Raw genomic sequence first — 23,399 nt, 5'->3', positions numbered from 1 at the left:
ATTTCCATGCACATGACTTACAAGGCCAAGATTCAGTAGTTTAGAAACAATCTTGTCAAACACTGCTCTGTCATTTTCTTCATAAATCCTGGTAGCGATTTTATGGACAATGTCTTCAGCAGTTAAAGGAGTCCCGTCTAGTTGATGAAGACCATCTGGATCATCTAGACAGAACGACCACAACTTCACACCATAGTGATCATAGATCTGTTTCATGCATCATATTATACTTATAATCTGTACTTCACTTTTGTACACTCAGATATGTTTGAGATGTATTTATGGTAGTTCTTGGTCCACGGAAACCCTTAGTTTGAAATAAAATTAATCTTCATGTTAAAAACTTAGTATGATAATGGACATTCTGGAACTTTCTTAGGTGACTATAAGAGGAAGGAAGAGCTAAAGGCAACACAAAAGCCCTCTCCATTTATTGTTATCACAAACAATACAAACCATATTATACCTTTTATTAACATAGTATGCCATATTTATATAGCATGTCATATTATTCAATGTACCCTTCTATATATTGTATGATTTGATATTTCAGTTCCATACAGGGAATAGATTGTTTGGTAATATCCCCACATGTACTACCTTTGCAGGCAAATTCCTGGGGTAGGGGCAGGGACCTCTACCTCACACCCAGAATCAGAGAGTGTGTACTGAAGATTTTATGACTCACCTAAAATAAATATTTACTTCTAACTGACCCTGTATCAGAGTGTCTTTATGTAAAAAAGGCAGCTTAAGGTAACAAGACTCATTCTTAGAGAACAGGGAACTTACTTTATGTGCCTGGAATTTAAACTTTTGAAATGTGGCAACAGATCTGCACAAAGCAATATGTAAATCTTTGCAGAGAAGCATGCTAATATGTACCCTTGGCTTTCCTAGAAATACATTTGGCAATACGATTTCAGACCAAAGTAAGGGCCCATCCTGAGGGAAAGGGCTAGTGGCAACGAAGCATTGTAGCACATCCATGGAGATCTTCCAGGAATCAATTATTAGTCATCTCCAATCTATACCACATTGAATGGATCAAATTTACAAGACTCTTAATTCTCCCTGTTTCCTCCGGGAAGATTGGAAAGATCAGAATTTTAGCCCCAGTGATATCTCTGGTTAGCTATATCCTTGGATCACTGTAAAGGAGTCTAATAAGGTATCTATTTCATGGGATTGTTGTGAAGATCAGATGAAATAAAATGTAAAAGTACCTTTTAGATTGAAAAGTACTTAAGGTCAATGCAAAAGTAATCGCGGTTTTTGCCATTACTTTTAATGGCATTACTTTTTAACGGCAAAAACCGCGATTACTTTTGCACCAACTTAATATATGAAAGCTAAAGTATTATTGTTATTATGCACGATATATTTGTATTTTGAAATAAAGGAACTGCAATTATCTTCTAGAGAAAATGGAAATTGAATCTCTGGCCAGATTCTGCCCAGACAATCCTCATCACACTCACTCAAAGAAAGAAGAACCTAGTATTTCTCTTCTGATTCTGCTCTTTTCTTCCATGGGTTTTGGGGATTTGGACAGGGAATATCTCCTTTGGCTTTTCTTTCAGACTCTATGAAAATAGAAGTATATGCTGCCTCAGGCAGAATATCTTCTTCTTGTTTGGAAAGAAGCTTAGGAAAATGAGTAGGAGTAAGTATACATGGAGGACTGGAAGTTCTCTGTCAGTACAAAATTGCCGAGCTGTTGGCCAGCCCATGAGCCATGAGCCCTTCGAGCTGAGTACCAGACAGACAAAAAAGCAGAAAAGCCCCTAAGAAAAACAAAACAAACAAACAAACAACAAACATAAAATCAGTTCTCCTCCTGGCTGACTGAAAATTTGGTTCATCATCTATTTTTCAGAAGCAGAGACTCACTATTATGTGTCTGATTTTTCCATTTGTGGGTTGCAAGTCAGGCTCTCGGGAATACACAGAGCAGAAACTGCCCCAGTCTATGCAGAGGTGGAAGAATTTATTTCCCTTCCCACTTATCCCTCAGGATCCATAAAAGGAGGAATATTGGTTGCCTGCTAAACCTGGAAAATAACTGAGATGATTGTTTTTCAGTCCATTTACTTCACAACAGGGAGGATGTTAGTAACCCACTGAAGAGACTTTGCTCTGCTACACCGCTGTACTCTCTTGAGCCAGGAACTTAGGTCTCCCCTAGCAGCGCTTTGCTGGATGGGGTAAACAGTGGAACGTGTGACCATTGCTCCTCACCTTTCCCTGATTTCCTTCACTCTTCTAAAATGGATAGTATGACCCAGAATGGCTTCCCTCCTGCTCATGAAGGGGTATTTCACCCTCCATGTATAGACTCCCAGAGGGGAGCCAAACATGGGTTTAACACATAACTTTTGTTAAGTAGCCACAACATTCTAAGTGAATGTCAAAGGGTCATGTCCCAAGTCATCATCTGTCCAGTTATGTTTTGAATCCCTAGCATCTAACATAGCACTTGACATTCATTTGTTCAATATATTTTAATTGAAGCCTTACTATGTGTCAGACACTGGAAATAGAGTGATGTAAAAGTTAGGCATGCTCCCTGACTACACAGGGCTTATTGTCTAGCTCATAGTCCAATACGTAGCAATTGCTCAATAAATATTTGAATGCATACAGGAGGCCCAAAGCACTGCTTTATAAGAGAAATTTGGAGAGATCCTAAATTGTGCATACTATAGAAAACAGTGAAAAGGAGAATTGATGGGTCCTGTAGCACAAACCTGTTTGGAAGCTTCCCAAAGGCAAGAGTAGGTATGGGAACACATCTGGCAGAAGTTAGCTTCCTTTACCTTCCCCTCTGGGATGAAGTCTACATGCATCTGAGGCTCTATTCAACTTGGTGGCCAAAACCCCCTGGTTTCAGGATTTCCAGAGCACAAGGGGAGACCAGAAGCTTACTCACAAATCATTGTCTCCAAGAACCCTGGCCGGTCTTTTCTGTGATCTCGAGTGGAGTTAATACCTCCTACAGTAAACCTGAAGTCATTAGGACTAGCACTTGGTAGTTCCAAACATATTTGGGATGGTAATAAAATGTTGAACAGTTAAAAAATTAGTTGCTCAAGTTAGTAGTCAGATCAAAAACAGATCTATGTCTCTGCCTGCATGTACAACCAGTTTGACCAATCCAGCCAACTCAATATTAGATTATTCTATTAAATCAAATGATCACTTCGGTTGCAGTGGTTGAATCTGTTTTGTCTGCAGTTATAATCAGTGTCTATTTGTAGTCCCAATATTTTAGGTAAAAAAGTTGAATTCAAGATTTTAAAAAGTAAATTTCCCTAAGTAGCATGGCATACGATATATGTCAAAATATATACCCATTGCCTCCATTCCACTTCATAGGTACACAAGACACTTTGGAATACTCCTAGGTCATTATGTCCTATGAAAGTCCACTATTTAATTGTCATATAAAAGTCATATATTTAATCGTCAGTTGTTTTCTGTCAGAGATAATCAGCATAAATCTCCTGTAGCCATGGAACAGAATAAGGACAGGGAAGAAACCTGTACTTACTCCTAAGCACTGGTTCTCAAAATGAAAAACATACTTTTCTCCTTAATGCCTAGGTATGGCAGTTCATTTATTCCCTCATCTGTTATTTCATTCGTTCATTCATTCTTTCATAAATTTATTCAATAAATTCATGGGCTTCCAGGCACTGGGGTTACAATGTCTCTATTCTTATGAAGTTTTCAGTTTAGTTTTGGAGAAAGGCATTAATCATAGATAGTCACACTTATGAAGGTAAGATTACAAACTTTATGAAGTGCCATGAAGGGCAAGGACAAGGTTTCTATCAGGTTATGTGTGCTGGATGAACCTAGAAATGTAGTCAGGAAGCAGTCCATGCAGGACTATGCAAGCTTCATTAAGGACTTTGGTTTTCCTGTTTTGTTTGTTTGCTTGAGACGGAGTCTGGCTCTGTCGCCCGGGCTGGAGTGCAGTGGCGTGGTCTTGGCTCACTGCGGCCTTTGTCTCCTGGGTTCAAGTGATTCTCCTGCCTCAGCCTCCCGAGGAGCTGGGACTACAGGTACCCACCACCACTCCCGGCTAATTTTTGTATTTTTAGTAGAGACGGGGTTTCACCATGTTGGCCAGGTTGGTTTTGAACTCCTGACTTCAAGTCAGGAAACTATCACATTGGCTGCCAAATGAAGAATGAGTTGGGGAGAGGCAGAGTGGTTGCTGGGAGAACTGTAGATTTTGCAATAGTTTACATGAGACATAATTGGAGCTTGGACAAGGATTGGAGTTTGCACAAGTATAGAGAAAAACAATTGAGAGATGCATAAGACATAAAATTAGTAAGTTTTGGCAGATTAGAATTTGAAAGGTGACGGAAAAGATAAGTAGTTTGATCCTAGATTTCTGTCTTTAAAAAACTGAATGGATAGTAGTGTCTTTCCTAAAGAAACAGTACTCTAAGAGAGCTAAGTTGTGAGGTGGACACAGATTATGAATTTAATCATGGGCATGCTAAATTTGAGGTGCTTCTGAGACTGCCAAGGGAAACTGTCAAATAGGTAAACAGATAAATAAGTGTATAGCTAAGAGAAGCCTGGCCTAGCGATACAGGGTATCAGGATATAGATGTAATTGAAGCCATGTAAAGGTTAGGATGACCTACAGAGAAAGGATATGACTAGGAGAAAACATTGAAAAGGAAATAGTGGATATTTCACATTTTTGGGTAGGGTGGGAGGGTACTTTATTGATCTAATTATTTGAAAATTATGATATTTTGTGTGTACTAATTTTTAAAGTAAATTTGAATGTTCAAATGAATTTAATAACATAAAATGTAAATACTAGATTAAAAATGTTTTCAGAGCATCGCTAAAGGAATTTTTAAAGGGAAAATAAAATTTGGCACTCTGTGGAGCTGGGGCTTTACACATTATTGTAAATAGATGCTTTATCTCAATTTTTGACTTGACTAATAAAGGATTATGAATGTTTAAAAGATATTTTTAAAATATTGGACTTTCTCTTAACCCACTATAGGGAACTCCACGTTAACAAAAATTCTTTTTTCTCATTTACCTTGAAATTTATGATCCAATCCACTCTTAGTAGAATCATAATCATCTATCAGTTTTCGATTCTTGGTTGAATCAACATCTTCCACATTCAACTTATTATCAAGTGGGGTGCTTCTTATAGATTGTCTTTCTTTCTCCATTTTTTCCTTTTCTGTTATTGCCTTTAGCAGGTTCAAGTTATCAACAAAAGAATAGTTGCTCTGACCTGGTTTGTTTTCTGGAAGAAAAGCCCCAAACCAACACAGCCATTTTAGTTCACATTCTCATAGCCTACATTATTTAAATTAACATCAACATGATTTCTTTTTACCTAGAGGATATGTTTTTTTAATCTTGTCTGCTTCTGCTTCAGCAATCTGTGAACAAACAGGAGATAGACCTGGTTTAAAATCATTGCTCCACCACTTACCAAGTATGAGAGCCAAATGATTTACTCTCCATGGGATTTAATTTTCTTGTTTGTAAAATGTGGATAATTCCTATTTCAGAGCACTGTTATAATTATTAAATGAGATAAAATTAAGGGCAGATGCTCAGTAAGTGTTAATTCCTTTCTCCTATAATATTGGTGAAAGAGAAATCTCTGGTAAATTAGGCAATCTTACAACAGAGTGGATGTGATACTGAGCTTACTGGGTTATTATATAGCTACTCTATGTATTCAATATACAGAACTCAATATAAATAACTGCTAGGGCACAGAATTTACCAAAACTAGATTTCCCATCCTAATTGCTGTCAATTAACTATTAAGTTCCTGATGTTTGTAAATTCAAAATGACCAAAATGTCACAGCATAATTACATTAAATAATAATAACTAAATCAAAATGAAATAGCATTCATAATGTTACTTTTGACCTACCTGTTCATTCAAAGGTCTTTCTGCACTTAATTCTCTATTATGTAGAGATTTGTCTAGAATAAACACACGTGAATATAAATTTAATTGTGCATTGAAAGACAAAATATGCCTCTTATTAAATAAAATCTTTATAAAAAGGAAAAACAAACATTAGGAGAAATAATTTTTGGATAACTATGAAACAAATACTAACAAAGATTATCAAGATTATACAATAACAGTAATTATCAATATTACCTTGTTTATTATCTTGGTGTATCTCCTGAGCTGACAGAATCACACTTTTTTTTTCTGACCAGAAATTTAACATATAGTTCTAACACTAGGGTTACCAGCTCTTCTCAACTAGAGAGCATAATTTGGATTGGTATTATTGGCACACTAAAAGCTCTTTCATCATATACTGCCTATATAATGAATAGACTATCTGAGAAAGGTTGTAAGGCAACTAGGAAAAAATCCGAGCCACTTTAGGTGAAAAAGATTCCCTTCCCTTTTCAAAATAAGATCTTTAAAAACAATCCATATTACTGCCCTATCATTTTAAAAGTGAAGAAAAAAAATCTGTCTTCTGTCTCTAAATTCGAACTGATTTCTCTGTTCGTATTCATGTATATGATTTGATCAGAAAACGAGGCAGGGTGATTTACAGCTCACGTTATTATACCAAACTTTACCTTTTGGTGGCGAAATAAAAGGAAGGTAGGAAGAAGAAAAGTGCTCACATACCTTGGCTGCCTCCAGGTTTGGGGAAAGCTTGAATCGGGAGCGCAAACACCAGAATCCAAGTGCCGGTCCCGAGGAACCCCATTCTTCCACGCTCGGCTTGGGTCACAGCCCGGCGCTGGGCTCCTGGAGCTGTAGCTTTTGTTATGAATGAAAAGGAGGAGTAAAAACAGGAAGAGCCAGGAGGGCGGGTGTGGGGCGGGAGAGGGGCCGGGACTGGGCGGCCGCGGGATCTCTGACACTCGGGGGTCAATGGATTAGCAGGGTTGGGGCACGCGGGAGTCACGTCTCCAGGTGGAGGGGAGCGCTGTCCGCCCCGTGGGTGCTGAAGTTCCTGTGACGCGGAGACGGCCGCGCCAGGGCGTAGCTTTACTCTCGCTCCCTCCTGGAGAGGAAGTGAGGGAGGAAGCGCATGCTCCATGAACGCCAGAGGCGGGAGGGGATGGCGTCAGTGACTCCAACGCTACTCCAATCCCCCGGGAATGGAACAAAGGAGGAGCGACCGGCCAGCTGGCGTATTTTCTGTGCTGCAGTCCTAGGGTGCTCCTGGGCTCAGGGTCAGCTGGCTTGCCCTAAGCGTGACAGAATTGTCCTAACCTCCCAAGTAAACGTTACCTCAAGGGCCAAATGCCTTCTTTGCTTGTACACCTGTCAAGGAGATTTAGATAACCTTGTGCGAGGAGTTCTGCTTTGCGATTCTTCTTTCGGGATATCTGTTCCAGAATCCCTTCGTTCCATTCACCTCGTGTACCCAAAAGGTAGATATAATTCTAATCTCTTTAGAAAAGTCCTGCCTTTTGTGGTCTGTGTTGACGTATCAAGCATCCCTCAGCTCTACCGAGTCTTTTGAATTGGGAAATTCAAGGAGCAGTCTTCCAAATAGTCAGATTGCTGCAACACACTCTCACTCTCTGATGCTGAAACACAACAACAACAAAAACAATTTTTTGCCTATTCCCCTAAGAATGAATGTCTCCATCAGTCCTGAGTAGAAGAGCAGCAATGGCAAATTCTCCTTTCCCCACCAAGTGGAACCTCCCCCACTTTACACACACACCACAAAACTAAATTAGAAAAAAAAGAAGCTGCATTTCTGTAAAATCTTGCCCAGAATTTAATTATGTCCAAAGACCTGGCTGTTTCAGGGGTCCTTCAAGGGAGGAGATAGTCATGAAAAGCATTTTTCATCTTTACTAAGTTAGGGAGGTGCTTCCTATGTTCTAAGAATACTCCCAGAAGCCTAAGGTTATTGCATACAAGGAACTATCAAAGACTTTAAATAATGAAAACAAGCAACATTAATGTGAGCAGGGTGCTGAGTAAGCTCTTTAGTCTGATTTTTAAACAGAACTTGGACCTTTTCCTCTGGACTGCGGCATGCTGGGAACCAGTCTGAATAATGACCAAAGAGAAGGATTCAGCACAATCAGGCCTTTGATTTCTGCACCCTCCTTTTCAAGGAGGAAGTTATTCAAGTACCTAAAAACAAACAAACAACCAAGCTGACAAACAAATCTCCCTCGCTCTGGAGGTTTTTGAGTTTGGAAGTCACTCAAATACTTCCTTTCAGGATCTAAAGAGTACTTCTAAATCTAACAGCTCCTTCAAAACAAAAAAGCTCTTTCTTGGCAGTGATAACATAGCATTATTATCCCATTATACTGCATTAAAAAATTAAGTCATATTTTTAAATCCCAGCTGAATGAAGGGTACATTTCCTTAGTTTCCTTTTCTTTAAGATGGAAATGACAGGCTCTGTTTACCTCACACTCTTATTATGAAGATCAAATGGGTACATGTTTTGAACTAGTCATTTTGATACCAAGAATATTTTGATACAGCCTAAGAAAATAAGTCATGAAATGTTTTCAGCTTTTACGAAACATTACCCAATGTTATCTGAAATAGCCATTCACTGATCCTGAGACTCACTGATCTAATCCCTCAGTTTCACTTTGTCCTTTGTCCCATTTCTGACTCACTTGTCTCCTCAATATATGTTTGCAATTGGGAGACACTCAGGATGGAATGAAGGTCAGGGATATCTGTTGAGTACATTGCATTGCTTGCCTGAAAGAAAAAGGGTATTTTATCTCTCTCTGCCATTTGGATTTAAAGTGATTATGTTAAATGGACACTAAATCTAGGATCATGTTATATTTCTGATCAAATGATTGGTGGAGCATTGAGTAAACCATAGGCATGAATTAGTTTACATTATTCAGCCTTACGGATGATCCCACTGGACTTGGTATAGATCTGTGAATGGAGTAATCCTAAATTGTATTTATTCATCAATTCGCTTAACAGGTGTTTATTGAGCATCTAAAATGTACCAGGTATTGAGATAGTTGCTGGGTGTACAAAGACAAGTAAGACACTAGTCACTGCTATATCACTATAGCCTAGTAGAGAGAAAGGATTGTGGATATAACAACAACTAGTTGGTGAACAGGTTTCACATGCAACACACTATTCTTATTTAAATATAAGTGAATGAATAAGCACAAAAGTGTGTTAAGTGTCCTTTTTGTATGTGCAAAGTTCAAGTAGAGTCTGTCCAAATAGTGGAATGAATGGTCAGGAAAGATTTCAAAGAGAAGACAGCCCTTTTATTAATAATAAAAAGATTAAAATATTTGATTCTTATGTGTGAGCACACTATAAACATGGAATATGAAAATATATGTTGAAATTACAAGACAAATAGCATTGACACAGATCAGATAATTATTAAATTGACAATGTACAATGCACAGTGAGTTTCTCAATGCTGCTTGTTCATTTGTCCACACAAATGGAACAATTGTGGTGTGCTCATTCACTAGTGGAGAATATGATTTTTGGGCTAAGTCTTGAAGATACAGACATTTGTAGGATGTTTTCATTTATTACAGAAAAAATATATTAATTATTATTGTATTTTTGTAGAAAATTTCAAGCACAAAAGTAGAGGAAATAGTGAAATAAGCATGCATGAATCCACTACCCAACCTAAATTATCATTAACTCTGACCATTATTTTTATTCTATATTTCCATCTACTTCATATCCCCAGTGAATTATTTACTTATTTAAAACCCCAGATATCATCACAAGGTCAAGAGAGCAACACCATCCTGGCCAACATGGTGAAACCCCGTCTCTACTAAAAATACAAAAACTAGCTGGGTGTGGTGGCGGGCGCCTGCAGTCTCAGCTACTTGGGAAGCTGAGGCAGGAAAATCACTTGAACCCAGGAGGCGGAGATTGCAGTGAGCCGAGATTGCACCACTGCACTCCAGTCTGGCAACAGAGAGAGACTCCATCAAACAAACAAACAAAGAAACAAACAGAAAACCCCGGACTTCATATCATTTCATCCATAAGTATGTCAAAGTATGTCAGTATATTTATGTAAAAGATAAGGATTTTTTTTCTAACATTGCTGCAATGCTTTTAACATACCTCCTCTTCATTACAATAATACCATAGTATCATCAAATATCCAGTCAGATTCAAATTTCCCCCACTTGCCTCATACTGTAAATATTTTCACAGTTGGTTTACTTGGACCAGGATCCAAAGGTCATGCTTTGCATTTGGGTGACATATGAGAGACCCATATGAGTAAGAATGGAAAGGCAGATGTTGCAAGGTTTTCTTTGACTTCCTAGATGAGATCATTGCTTCCTCAGGATACCATGCACACTCCCAGTTGGGCATATATCCCATCATGCTACTTTGTGTAGATGCTTTGTTTCTCCTTAGTTCCAAAATGATAAATACATATTGAAGGAAAAACTTCTGAAAATACAGATAAGAAAAAAGAGGAAATATCTGATAGTGATAACCAATGCAAACTTCAGGGGCATGTCCTGTTGTTGCACATTTTTCTAAGAAAACATTTTGTACATGTATTTATAAAATTATATCTCTCACTGTAATTACATGCTTACATATCTGTCTTTCTACCACACTAGACTGTGAATTTTTCAAGGAAAGGATCTTGTTTCACTCATCTTTGATTTCTCAGCCCTTCTTACAGGGTCTAGGTATCCATCTGCTTAAATAAATGAAGGGATGGAGGGTTTCCTGTTTACCTTTGGTCTTCAAATGCATATCCTTCAAATGCTGATGGCTATCCCACATTGGAGGATCATGACACTGTCAGTACAATTCTCCAGTCAACACTTTCATTACAAAGGAGTAGTCTCACAGAAGAGATGTTCATAAAAGGGCTAAGAATAGAGAGCCTGAGCTGGCAAGGCCCTCGCAGTTACAGCGTTATAGGAATGGATCTGTTGCTGTGAAAGAGACCGACACAGGATGCCAGCACTAGAGGTGGCTGCTGATATAGACGAAAGGAGAAATAAATGTGAAATCTAGAAAGTCACCATCACAGGAAAGTTGAAATGACAAAGAATAATAGAAATGAGCAAATAACAAGACTTAAGGAAAGTGAAGGCATGGAAATGAAAAGAAAAGGGCATGTGAATAGGGAAAGTAGGCCCAAATGACAAGATCATATAGGCCACCTACAGAGTGAAAAGGGCCAGAAATAAATCTGAGAGTGGGTAGGAGGAGAAAGTAGTAAACTTTTCTTGTTCACTTATCTCGCTTGTACCATAGTTGAACCAGGTTGGGTCAGTCACCTACCCTCGGGGCCATAGGAGGAAGATGTAAGAACTATGACTGAGGGTTCACTCAAGAACCATAAGGGTAGAATGACTTGCCAGAAAGAATCAGGGTGAGGCTATAAAGTAAACAAAAAACAACAGATGCTCACTACACCATTAAATACAGTATTTAAAATGAGTTAGCATTGTTGAGTTAAAATATCAGGTTGCCTATCAGCAATGTGATTCCTATTATAAAAAGAGTGTGTGGCTGGGCACAGTGGCTCAGGTCTGCAATCCCAACACTTACAGAGGCTGAGGCAAGAGAATCTCTTGAGTCCAGCAGTTTGAGACTGGCCTGGGCAACATAAGGAGACCCCATCTCTCCCACCCCCACAAAATAAATAAATAGATAGATAAATAAATAAGCCGGGCATGGTGGTGCATGACAGTAGTCCCAGCTACTCGGGAGGCTGAGGTGAGCGGGTAGCTTGAGCCCTGAGGCTGTAGTGAGCCATGATTGCAACACAGCACTCCAGCCTGGTTGATAGAGTGAGACCCTGCCCCAAAAACAAAACAACAACAAAAAAGTGTGTGTGTGTGTGTGTGTGTGCACACACGCTCACACCTAGAAATTTATTTGGAAGTCTATTTCCCATAATATTTACAATGGTTACCTGGTTAGGATTTTTCTTTGTTCATTACGCAGTTCTGAGCTCTTTAAATTTTCAACATGAGTAAGTATTATGCTGTTTTATAATCAGAAAAGAACAATAAAACAACATAGTCTATGTAAATCGTTTTATATACTATAATGTCTCATATTCCATTATGTTTCAGACAATTGTAATAAACTGTTTTCATTTGGGATGTGAGAATACATTGTGATAAGGTCAGTGGAAGGGAGATTAAAATTTGGTGGGAAGGTTTTTTTGTCTTCTCTGACACTCTGCTACTACTTGAGTGCCATTCTAAACAGTTTTTCACAGTGTACTGTCATTACTTCTATGTCCTTTTCATTGTGACCTCCTAGAGAGGAGGGGCTTGTCAGTACTCATCTATTTACCTCAGTGCCTAGCATATATAGTAAAGAGGTCATAAATGTTTGTTTAATGGAATCTTATCATCTTATGAATCTACAGCAGTTCTCTTACATAAGCCTTGGTACCTTTTTTCCAAGTGTATTCCACGAGTGTATTTCAAGTGGCCATACTGCACAAATTCCTCATCAGCCCCGCCCATTCCCTCATTTTCCAGGGACAATGCTGCCAGGTAGACACGGGCATGCTTGACTTCCCAAATGCTCCTCAGGTTAGCACCCGCCCTCTGCCCTCTGGAGCTGAGATTTGTGGTAGTAGGAATTTGGAATAGGAAACTATTCTAGTTCTTCTCCCTGTTCAGTGATGCAGGTATGGGGGTTATCAGGCAGGGAGATAAAAGGTACAAAGTGGTGTTTCTTTCTATAGGGTTCAGCCTTGGGGAATCTGCTAAAATACAGAGGGGATGTGCTCCCTTGTGAATCTTCACAAGGTACTAGCCATGCAATGTGTGTTCAGCTTGCATGAAGTTAAGGCCGTTCTTGACCCCCTTCATTAGTGTGGTGGTCAGGCTGGCCCTGAGTGAGCTACTTCAAACTCTTAGAAGTGTTGGTCAAGATCATCTGGATTTCTGAGGAGGAGACAGTAAGCATCAGAAGCTTGGCCTCTGGCTGCTGGAAGGCACCTTTCTCTGGGTTGTGCAGAGGTGATAGAGCAGAAGGTGCACCAGAGTCATTGTTCCTGGGCCTCTGAGGTCAGGTAGAGGACAAGGTGGAGACGGGCACCCACCCTGACTCACTCCTGTCCTGGAGGTCATGCAGATGCTGATTAGTAGCACAGGAATGTGGCAGGACTAAAGGAATTAGAGACTTTGCTCAAGGTAAGGGGCTCCACGAAATCACTGCTCTCTGGGCCTACTGTGACTATTATGGGGTGGCAGGAATTGAGATTCCTCTGTCATTAGGTGTAGTGGCCTTGGAGCATGAGTTGTTTCTGCTCCGTGGTTATAGTGAGTGAAGATGATGGACAAGTACCAAGAATCATGTCTTAAAGGAAGGCATGATTGGAGTTGTGATCAATAGCATAAATTGTGTCACCAAGGCAAGAGATCCAAAAGCAAGAACCAGAGCTCACTGCTTAAAGGGGCAGGGAAACTCAGCGAATTGATGAACCAGAGTACTAGGAAGAAGGCCGGTCTGGAAGAATTTTTGACTTGGTGTTTAGGCACCTACAGCGGCTTTTTATGCAGGTCATTTTATGCAGGCTTTTTATGCAGGTCCTGCTTTGCCTAGTTGTGGCAGATCCGTTAAAGGAACTGAAATGGACTGGCTGGGGATATGTAGAAATGGGTACAGTCTAAGCATCACCCCAGCACTCATGGCAGACCTTAGCTCTCCATTTCTCTTCCTCATGAACACAGTGAGAGGGCTCCACAGGGCAGGATTCCCATTTTAAGTTCTGGATTTATTTTTTAATGTTATAAAAAGGATTTGTTTGTTTGTTTGTTTGAGACTGGATCTCCCTCCATCACCCAGGATGGAGTACAGTGGCATGATCTTGGCTCACTTGAGTCTCAACCTCCTGGGCTCAAGCAATCCTACTGCCTCAGCCTCCTGTGTAGCTGGGACCACAGGCATGCACCACCAAACTTGGCTAATTTTTTTTTTGTAGAGATGGAGTTTTGCCATGTTGTTCATGCTGGTCTCAAACTCCTGGGCTCAAGCGATCCACCCACCTTGGCCTCCCAAAGTGCTGGGACTACAGGTGTGAGCCACCACACCTGGCCCCTTTTAAAGTTCTTATCTATAGATTTTAAGAGAGTTTCTAAATTTCTAAATCTAAGTTTCTAAATTTCAGATTCCATGAAGTAGTATTTCCTCTACATCAGTATCTGGGGCCTGGATGTGATAACTCAAAGAGAATTTCTCCCTAGAGGTCAACCCAACCATGGACAGTGGGAAGCAGCTTCTATCTAGTTGTATCAGACCCTATTTGGTAAAAGATGATACCACGGGACTGAGGAATCAATGTCCAGATGCAGGCAGTCTCCAATGGACCAAGGTGACAGTTCTTGTTCCTTGTCGTGGCTCCATGTTAGATTCTCTGGAGGGAGCTTCTAAAGTCTTCCCAAAGAAAAACAATGACCTAGAGACTGATAAACTCTGGCCCAGTAGCATTAGAGCATCGTCCAAAGCTGGGCTCTCAAGTGCCTGGTAACGGTGGCTTAGGAGCCCCTCTTATATGTGGCGTGAGGGCTTCCTTGCTCCATGTGGGTTTAATCCGCTTACCTGACTCATGGTTCTGGAAGATTAAAAATATGTGGAAATCTTGCCTAGGAAGTTGAAGCAGCTCTGAGAAAAAGCCAGGTTCTTAAATGGTGCATATGTCTCTATACTTTTTGGCTCCCTGCATTAACTCTCATTTCATCTTTTATTGCTGTCCCCCTTGCTTTCTTTAATTCAGCCATGTTAGGTTCCTTGCTTTTGCTCACACACAGCAGGCCTGCTTCTTCTACCTCAGGACATTTGCAGTTGCTGTTTTCTCTTCCTGGAATGCTCTTCCTCTAGAAATTTCCTTGACTCAATCCCCTACGTATATCATCTCTCTGCTCAAAAGTCATGTTCTTAGGAAGTCCCACTGTCTCAAGTTGGGTTTCCTGAAAAGCCAACTCCGAAGTGGAAATTAGTATGCAGGAAGCTTGTTAGGGAGTGCTCTTGAACCAACTCCTATGGAAGAGAAGGAATGGGAAGGAAGTAGGATTTGGCAGAGGGACAAATTGAGCTGCAATGCAGTCTCGATAGAAGAACTTGCCAAATCTACAAGGAATTCTAAAGATGAGAGGACTCTTTAAAGCTGTGCTGAGCTGGGGTGGGAGGGCTCAGCTTTTATATTTCTGTGTAGATCAGTCACTGGGTGTGAGCCTTCCCCGCATGACCTCGGATGAAGAGGTTCTTTTCCGCAGCTGGAGGAATAAGTCTTTGTGTCCTGAAGGGGGATCTGAGGAGTGTATCTCAATGCTTACCACACATGCTCTGGCCCCCTATTTAAAATTGTAACCCCTTCCCCTGCACTCCCCATTCCCATCCATTGCTTGCTATTTCTCCGTTGCACTTATCACCATCCAGTGTATTGCACCTTCACTTATTGATTTTATTTGTTATCTCTCCCCTACATCTAGAATGTGAGATTTATGTGGACTGGGATTTTTGTCTATGTACTTTTTTTCATTGCTATATTCCTAGCATCTAGAATAGCATCTGATTTACAGTAAGTGCTCAACAGATATTGATGCCTGGAATTTGCTTTAAAATACCCAAGGAAAAAATATACAGTTAGATAAATAGATACAGAGAAAAAATAAGAGTGGCTATTAGTTGATAATTATTGTTTCTTGGCAATGAATACACAGGGGTTCAATATACTATCCTCTCAAAATTTTTCACGATAAAAAGCTTTGTACAAAAGGTTTACTTTAAATTTACTCCTCACTGAGGGAGGGAGTAGTAAGACAGACTATTTTTCTTTCCTCTTCCTTCTCCCAGGGGTATTCTGAAAATACAATTTAACATCTTCCTCAGTGGGGCAGAAAATAAACAGCATTGCTCTGGTGCTCTAAAGTCCATCCTCCAGTCAGTCGTCCTCCGGCGACCCAAAGTGACTTAGCTGCCAACTCCTCTGCAAGATTAGTGGTGCAATTAACAGTCCTTGAAGAATTAGGCCAGCATTTCTTGTCAGACACTACATAGGTATACTTTGAATGAATGTATTCTGAGAAACTAACAGAGATTAGTGATTCCCCCCCGCCCCACCTTCCGCCCCACTTTCAATAAGGCATGAAACAGTGGCCAGGAGGAGCCTGTGTGAAAATCCTCAGCTCTTCTCAAACGAGAGGGTGGGTTGTGGACTCATGGTGGGTGGGGAGGGGGCAGGGAAGAGAAATCAGCAGTTCCTTCCTCTCTGCTGCTCCTGTGGCCTGTCTGACCTTCTTTCTTTCCACTCTCCCTAAGCCCTGAGCTCCAGCCACACTGGCCTCTGCTGCTGCTGACCTGGCCAGATACACCCTTACGTTGGAGCCTTTACTGTGACCCCCTTGTCTACATGGTTTATTTCCTCACCTTCCCCCAAGCCTTAGCTCAAATGTCACTTCCTCAGTGATGGGCTATTTAAAATTGCACCCTCTTTCTCCACTCCTGTACATCCAACCCCATGACCTTGTTCTACTTTTTCATTATTCCTTGCCACTTCTCTCTTTCAAGCATGCTATATAATTTATTTATCCATCTATTTATTATTATATAATTTATTTATCTAATCATATAATGTATTGATTCATCTATTCTGAGTGCCTATAGTAGTGCCTGGCATGTAAATATGGAAAAAGTTGAAAGAATAAATAGAATTGAGTCCTGTGTTTCTCAGTGTCTATACATTCAAGATTTTTTTTCAAGTCAGTCCTGGTTTTAATTACGTTACTATCAGTCTCTCTCTGCTTCCCTTCCTCTTGCCCTATACCTCCATCCCTCCAGTTCATACTTTAAAGCAACCAGGGTGATCTTTAAAAAATGAGTCTGATCAAAGATAAGTGTGGAGTTTAGGCAAAGCAACATGGGAAATTGTACCCCTCTATGCCCAGTCACAGCAGAGAGCCATTACCATCCAAAGCCTGAGCCTGGTGTGAGAACTGACAGGACCTGCAGTCTTCAGTAGAGGATGCAGCCAGCAGGAGACAACCCATCAGAAAGGCAGCCAAGGAAATAAATCTCTTGACTCCACTCTCCTTCCTTCCTCTCATCTCCTACAAGTGCCCCCCAGTGACTGAACTCAACCAGAAACCAGAAGGCAGGGGTGCCATTGATGCAATCCTTAGAAGTCAGCCCTCTTGGGCACAGGGCAAGGTGGACAGTGGAAGCTAGGAAAGGGAGAACATGGAAGATACCCACTTTTTCTCTTCTATCATGTTGCTCCAGTCCCAAGGCCCTTCATATCACTCCAAAAATACAAGCTCTGCCCCAGCTAAGGACTTGTGCACCTGATCTTCTTTCTGCTTGTAGTTTGTCTTTACAAAGTTAGCTCTTTCTCATCCTGTCCTTACTCAATTATCTTCTATTACATTATCCTATTTCTTTCTTTCTTGGTATTTATGACAACCTTTAATAAATTTGCTTCATGGTCCATCTCCTCCTCTAACCTATGCAACCTCTCTTAGGCCAGGAACCTTGTCTATCTCATATTCCAACACTTGGAACAGAGTCTGGCATGGAGTAGGTGCTCAATAAACATTTTTTGAGTGAATGAACACATATGTGAATAAGCAAGAAAGTTTTAAAAGAAAATGAAGGTTAGCTGGCTGACCAGATATTAAATTATAAAGCTATAGTAACTAAAACACCTTGACCCAGCACAAGGATAGAAAAAAATAGTCGAGAAATAGAACCACTGTCATAACTTTCTAACTAGTTTCCCTGCAATATGGTGGTTTAGTATACGATCCAAGTGGCATTTAAAATCAATCTGTTTTGTGTTGCTATAACAGAATACCTGAGACTGGATAAGCCATAAACAATAGGAGCTTATTTGCCTCATGGTTCTGGAGGCTGGGAAGTCCAAGATCAAGGGGTCGCATCTGGTGAGGACCTTCTTGTTGCATCATAACATGGTGGAAGACATCACATGCAAGAGAGTGTGCAAGAGAGCTGAACCCATTTTTACAACAAACTCACTCCCACGATAAGGACATTAATCCATTAATTCCATTAATCCTAGGGTTAGGTTCTGTCCTCATGACATAATCACTTCTGAAAGGTCCCACTTCACAACACTGTTGCACTGGTGATTACGTTTTCAACACACGAACATTGGAGGTCACATTTAAACTATGGCAATAATTAATCCCTAAATGATGTTTGTATGATTAGCTAACAATTTTTTATAAAAATGTTTGGGAGGCCAAGGTGAGTGGATTGCTTGAGCCCAGGATTTTGACACCAGCCTGGACAACACAGTGAAACCCCATCTCTACAAAAAAATACAAACATTAGCCAGGTGTGATGGCATGCACCTGTAATCCCAGCTACTTGGGAGACTGAGGTGATAGGATCACCTGAGCCTAGGGAGATCAAGGTTGCAGTGAGCCATGATTGTGTCACTGCATTCCAGCCTGGGTGGCAGAGTGAGACCCTGTCTAAAAGAAAACAAAAAAGAAAAAGAAAAATGAATGCATTCCTCACACCTTCATTGAACTAAATCGTATACAGATCAAATATGTAAAGTGAAAACATGAAAAAATATGTGTGAATACTTTAACAGTTTTTTTGTACGCTTGTTTTTTGAGACAGGGTCTCACTCTGTTGCCCAGACTGGAGTGCAGTGGCACGATCTTGGCTCACTGCAAGCTCCGCCTCCCGGGTTCCCACCATTCTCCTGCCTCAGCCTCCTGAGTAGCTGGGACTACAGGCGCCCGCCACCTCGCCCGGCTAATTTTTTTGTCTTTTTTTTTTTTTAGTAGAGACGGGGTTTCACCGTGTTAGCCAGGATGGTCTCGATCTCCTGACCTCGTGATCCACCCGTCTCGGCCTCCCAAAGTGCTGGGATTACAGGCTTGAGCCACCGTGCCTGGCCCCAGCTAATTTTTTAACTTTTTGCAGAGACAGGGTATCCCTACATTAACCAGGCTTGTCTCAAACTCCTGGGCTCAAGAGATCTTCCTGCCTTGGTCTCCCAAAGTGCTAGGATTACAGGCATGAGCCACTATGCTCAGCCTAGTTTCATAATCTTGAGAAGATAAATACTATCCTAAATATTACAGATAGAAAACATAAAGGGCTGGGTGCTGTGACTCATATCTGTAATCCCAGAACTTTGGAGGCCAAGGTGGGAGGATCACTCAAGGCCAGGACAATATAGCCTGGACAATATAGCTAGACCCTGTCTCTACAAAAAATAAATATATTATCTGGGCACAGTAGTGCATGCCTGTAGTCCTAGCTACTCCACAGAAGGTAAGGAGGGAGGATCCCTTGAGCTCAGAAGTTTGAAACTGCAGTGAACTGTGATTATGTCACTGTGCTCCTGCCTGGGTGATAGAGTAAGACCTTGTCTTAAAAAAGAAAGAAAGAAAGAAAGAAAGAAAGAAAGAAAGAAAGAAAGAAAGAAAGAAAGAAAAAAGAAAGAAAGAAAATAAAACATAAAGAAAAAGAATGAGTAGATATCTACATTTCATGTTTTAAAAAATTACAAAAGTGTTATAAGAAGTTTGAAACACTAGGCAAAATACCTGCAAAACTTAATTTCCATAATATATAAAAAGCTCATATAAATCAACGATAAAATAGAAACACTCTAAAAGAAAAACAGGCAAAGGACACAAACAGAAATTCAAAAATAGGAAGAAAATTCATTACGTATATAAAGTGTTCATTTTACAATGAATATAAAATATCATTTTTGAATTTTCAAATTAGCAAAGATTGAAAATATTGACAATACTAAATGTCGACCAGTATAGTAGTTTCTTAATGCTGCTGAAATAAACCACCTCAAATTTAGTGGCTTAATTTAGTGGCACAAATTTAGTGGCACAAATTTATTATCTTATGGTTTTGTAGGTCAGAATTCCAACACCTATTTCACTTGGCTGAAACCAAGGTGTCAGAAAGGTTGCCTTCCTTCTAGAGACAGTAGGGGAGACTTTCTAAGGAAACTCCATTTCCTTGCCTTTCCCAGCTCCCGGCAGCTGCCACATTCGTTGGCTCATCGCCCCTTCCTCCATCTTCAAGGCCAGCGAGTTTGCTTCTCCTTCTGACTTTTCTTCAGTAGTCACATCTCCCTCTGACAACAGCCTGAACAGGTTCTCTCCTTTAAGGACCCATGTGATTAGGCTGGGCTCACCCAGATAATCCAGGATAATCTCCCCATCATGCGGTCCTTGACTTAATCACATCTGTAAAGTCCCTTCAGACATAGAAGGTAACGTACAGGTTCCATGTGTTAAGACAGGAACACCTTAGGGGGTGGGATGAGGTGGAAGAAGATGTATAATTTGGCTTACCACAGCCAAGGTGAGGGAAAAAAAGGACATTTCATTTAGTTTTCCTGATACATCTTACTTTAAGAATGTACTCTAAGGCAGAATAACCCAAATTGTCTTCTTTAGAACTTTACATAAATTTTCTCTTAGGAAGAGAAAGGAATGTCAGAAGATTCACACTACACATTAGCATCATAAAGTTTATGAGGTCCACAATTTAAAACACAAAAACAAAAATAGTTTTTAACATTTCCTAAACTTCTTTAGCCATGGAATCTACTTTCTTGCATAACATTGGTTAACATTCAATTACTAAAAGTTATAATATAATTGAACTTTACATTCATACATATACATACAATACATACTATACATATATAATTGTAACAAAGGGTTGTGTTCCTATTTTGTCTCCACAACTAGCTCAGTCCTTAAAAAGAACACACACAAAGAAATATTGCAAATAATAAACATGTGAGTGGTCAAAAGCATGAAAAATAACCACACAATAAGTAATAAGAGAAGTAAAATGTTTCAAAAAAAGAAGCCATTAGTTTTTCTCAAATTTAGGACAGATTTTTGAAAAGATAAATGCTAGAATTGGCAAGGATATGGAAGAACGTGTCCTTAAGTATATCGTTCTGGTGAGAGAGCGATTGGCATAAGCCTTTTGGAAAGCAGGTGGGTTATATAAATCAAAAGCCTAAAAATACATATACCAGATGCCTGAGATGAAAAGATATGTACCCCTTTGTTTAGCAATTTCACTTCTGAAGTGATCAGTGGTAGAAAAGAATGAACTACTGCCACATGCAACAACAGGAATACATCTTGCCCACCTAATGACGAGTGAAAGAAGCCAGACACAAAAGAACACATGTGTTTGTTTATATGAAATTCAAGAATGGGCTAATTTATCTATGGTGGTAGAAGTCAGAATGGTGATTATTCTGGGTCTGGGGGTAAGTATTGGTAGGGAAGGGACATGAAGGAGCCTTCTAGGGTACTGGAAATAGTAAATATCTTGATCTGAGTGTGGTTACATGGCTGTATACATATTTAAAAATTCCTCAAGCTGTAATTAGGTCCTTTATTGTGTGTATATTATACTTGAATTAAAAAAAACTAACATATATACAGACACAAGGCCCTGTTTAAAGTGATCCTCAATTACCAGAGTCAAGACAACTTTAGCATTAAAATAATGACTGTAGTGACTGAGGATAGCTGAGAGTAATACTTTGGACAAATAAAAATCCATGAACCCATAATAGATACTCAAAAAAAAAAAAAAAATGGTGGGGGCTGGGGAGTAATCCTTCTTCTTTACAGAAGAATGCAAGCTAACAAATCAGAAAAGAGTTCTAGAATTAGAAAATCACCACTTTACAACCTCATATTACAAGAATCATCAATGACCACTTAAACCATTAGGTGAAAAATGATTGGGGAACAGAGTAGTCACAAGATTTCAAAATATCACCTCACAGATTACTTGCTAATTGCAAGCAGAAAATATGCCTTTACAATGGAGTGACTTAGTAGGCACCATTTTAATTTGGTGACCAAATTCAGCATCAGTCACCGGCATCAACTCAACATTATTTGCCTCTTGATGTGTTGTAAGGTTAAGTACACAAGCATCACTATCAGCTGTTATATGCTGCCAAAGATGCTAATTTCCCTGATATGGAATAGAACCTGGACACTGACGTTGGAAGTCTTCACGAGCTCCCCAGAAGATCTTAGTATGCAGTTAAATTAGAGACAGAACCATTAATTTAAATATTTGCAAGGTACATATTGAGTACCTCTATAAATTATTTTGTAGTTACATACTAGAGTCCCATTGAAATGAGCTGAGGGAAGAAACACAAGTGCAATGGAAAACTACCTTCCTGATTTTGGTAAACAGCCAAGTAATCTTTTTCAAAGACCTTTCCCTTCTCTTTGCACTATCATAAATTTTTAAAGAATATGTATCTTTAAAATATGCCATGGTAAGGAATTACAAGTCAATGGGACAAGAGGTTTCTACAGATCAAAGATAGTTAACTGCTACTTAAGGATATTTGGGCTGAGTGCAGTGGCTCGCACCTGTAATCCCAGCACTTTGGGAGCCCAAGGTAGGCGGATCACTTGAGGCCAGGAGTTCAAGACCAACGTGGCTAACATGGCAAAACTCTCTCTCTACTAAAAATACAAAAAATTAGCTGGGCGTGGTTGCGGGCCCCTGTAATCCCAGCTACTCAGTAGGCTGAGGCAGGATAATCACTTGAACCCAGGAGGCGGAGGTTGCAGTGAGCAGAGATCATGCCACTGCACTCCAGCCTGGGCAACAGAGTACAATTCTGTCTCAAAAAACAAACAAAAAAGATATTTGATATAATATTTTAATTTCAAAAGTAAAATGGTGTTTGCCAGGGGATGATGGGAGGAGAAAATGGGGAGTTATTGTTTAATGGGTATGGAGTTTCAGTTTTACAAGAGGAAAAGAGTTATGGAGATGATTGGTAGTTATGGTTGCACAACATTATGAATGTATTTGATGCCACTGACCAGTACACTGAAAAATTTGTTAAGATGATAAATTTTATGTTATATGTACTTTACCACAATTTTTAAAATTGGAAAAATATATGTATTTTTGTTCTCACTGCCCAAAATGAACACTATCAGAAAAGAAGGTTTTCACTATTTAAATAATATTTGCCCTGACAGATTACTGCTAGTCGTGAGGCAATGAATGGGAGGGTGCGATTTTACAATGCAAAAGTCAGGCTGTTACCACATATTATATAATTTTGTTTATATAAAATGTCCAGAATGGATAAATCTCATAATGATAAAGAGTAGATTAGCGGTTGCTCAAGGCTGGGGTGGTGGGGGTTTCTTTCTGGGGTGTTGAAGATGTTCTGAAAATATTTACAGTGATGGTTATGCAGCTCTGTGAATATACTAGAAATCACCGAGTTATATACTTTTTTTTTTTTTTTTTTTTTTTTTTTGTTTGGGTTTTCCCCTTTTCCCCCCGCTTGTCTTCCGTGGGCCGATCCCCTCTCACTC

At 39.8% G+C, this 23,399-nt stretch overlaps 1 protein-coding gene across 1 annotated transcript in view; it reads right to left on the bottom strand.

Moving 5' to 3' along the window:
- LOC116275840 (secretogranin-3) overlaps nucleotides 1-7,156 on the bottom strand; it is a 39,563-nt gene extending 32,407 nt beyond the window's left edge. The window contains exons 1-5 of the mRNA XM_031668678.1: nucleotides 6,676-7,156; nucleotides 5,947-5,999; nucleotides 5,393-5,438; nucleotides 5,084-5,299; nucleotides 22-164 (exon numbers count right to left, since the gene is read on the bottom strand). Coding sequence (XP_031524538.1) covers nucleotides 22-164; nucleotides 5,084-5,299; nucleotides 5,393-5,438; nucleotides 5,947-5,999; nucleotides 6,676-7,093 — 876 coding nt within the window. The 5' untranslated portion in view covers nucleotides 7,094-7,156. The remainder of the gene's footprint in view (nucleotides 1-21; nucleotides 165-5,083; nucleotides 5,300-5,392; nucleotides 5,439-5,946; nucleotides 6,000-6,675) is intronic.
- Nucleotides 7,157-23,399: the final 16,243 nt, after the last annotated feature.

Source organism: Papio anubis, chromosome 7 (genome assembly GCF_008728515.1).
Source record: "Papio anubis isolate 15944 chromosome 7, Panubis1.0, whole genome shotgun sequence".
Classification (NCBI taxonomy): Eukaryota; Metazoa; Chordata; class Mammalia; order Primates; family Cercopithecidae; genus Papio; species Papio anubis.
This window is presented reverse-complemented; position numbering and strand designations above follow the sequence as displayed.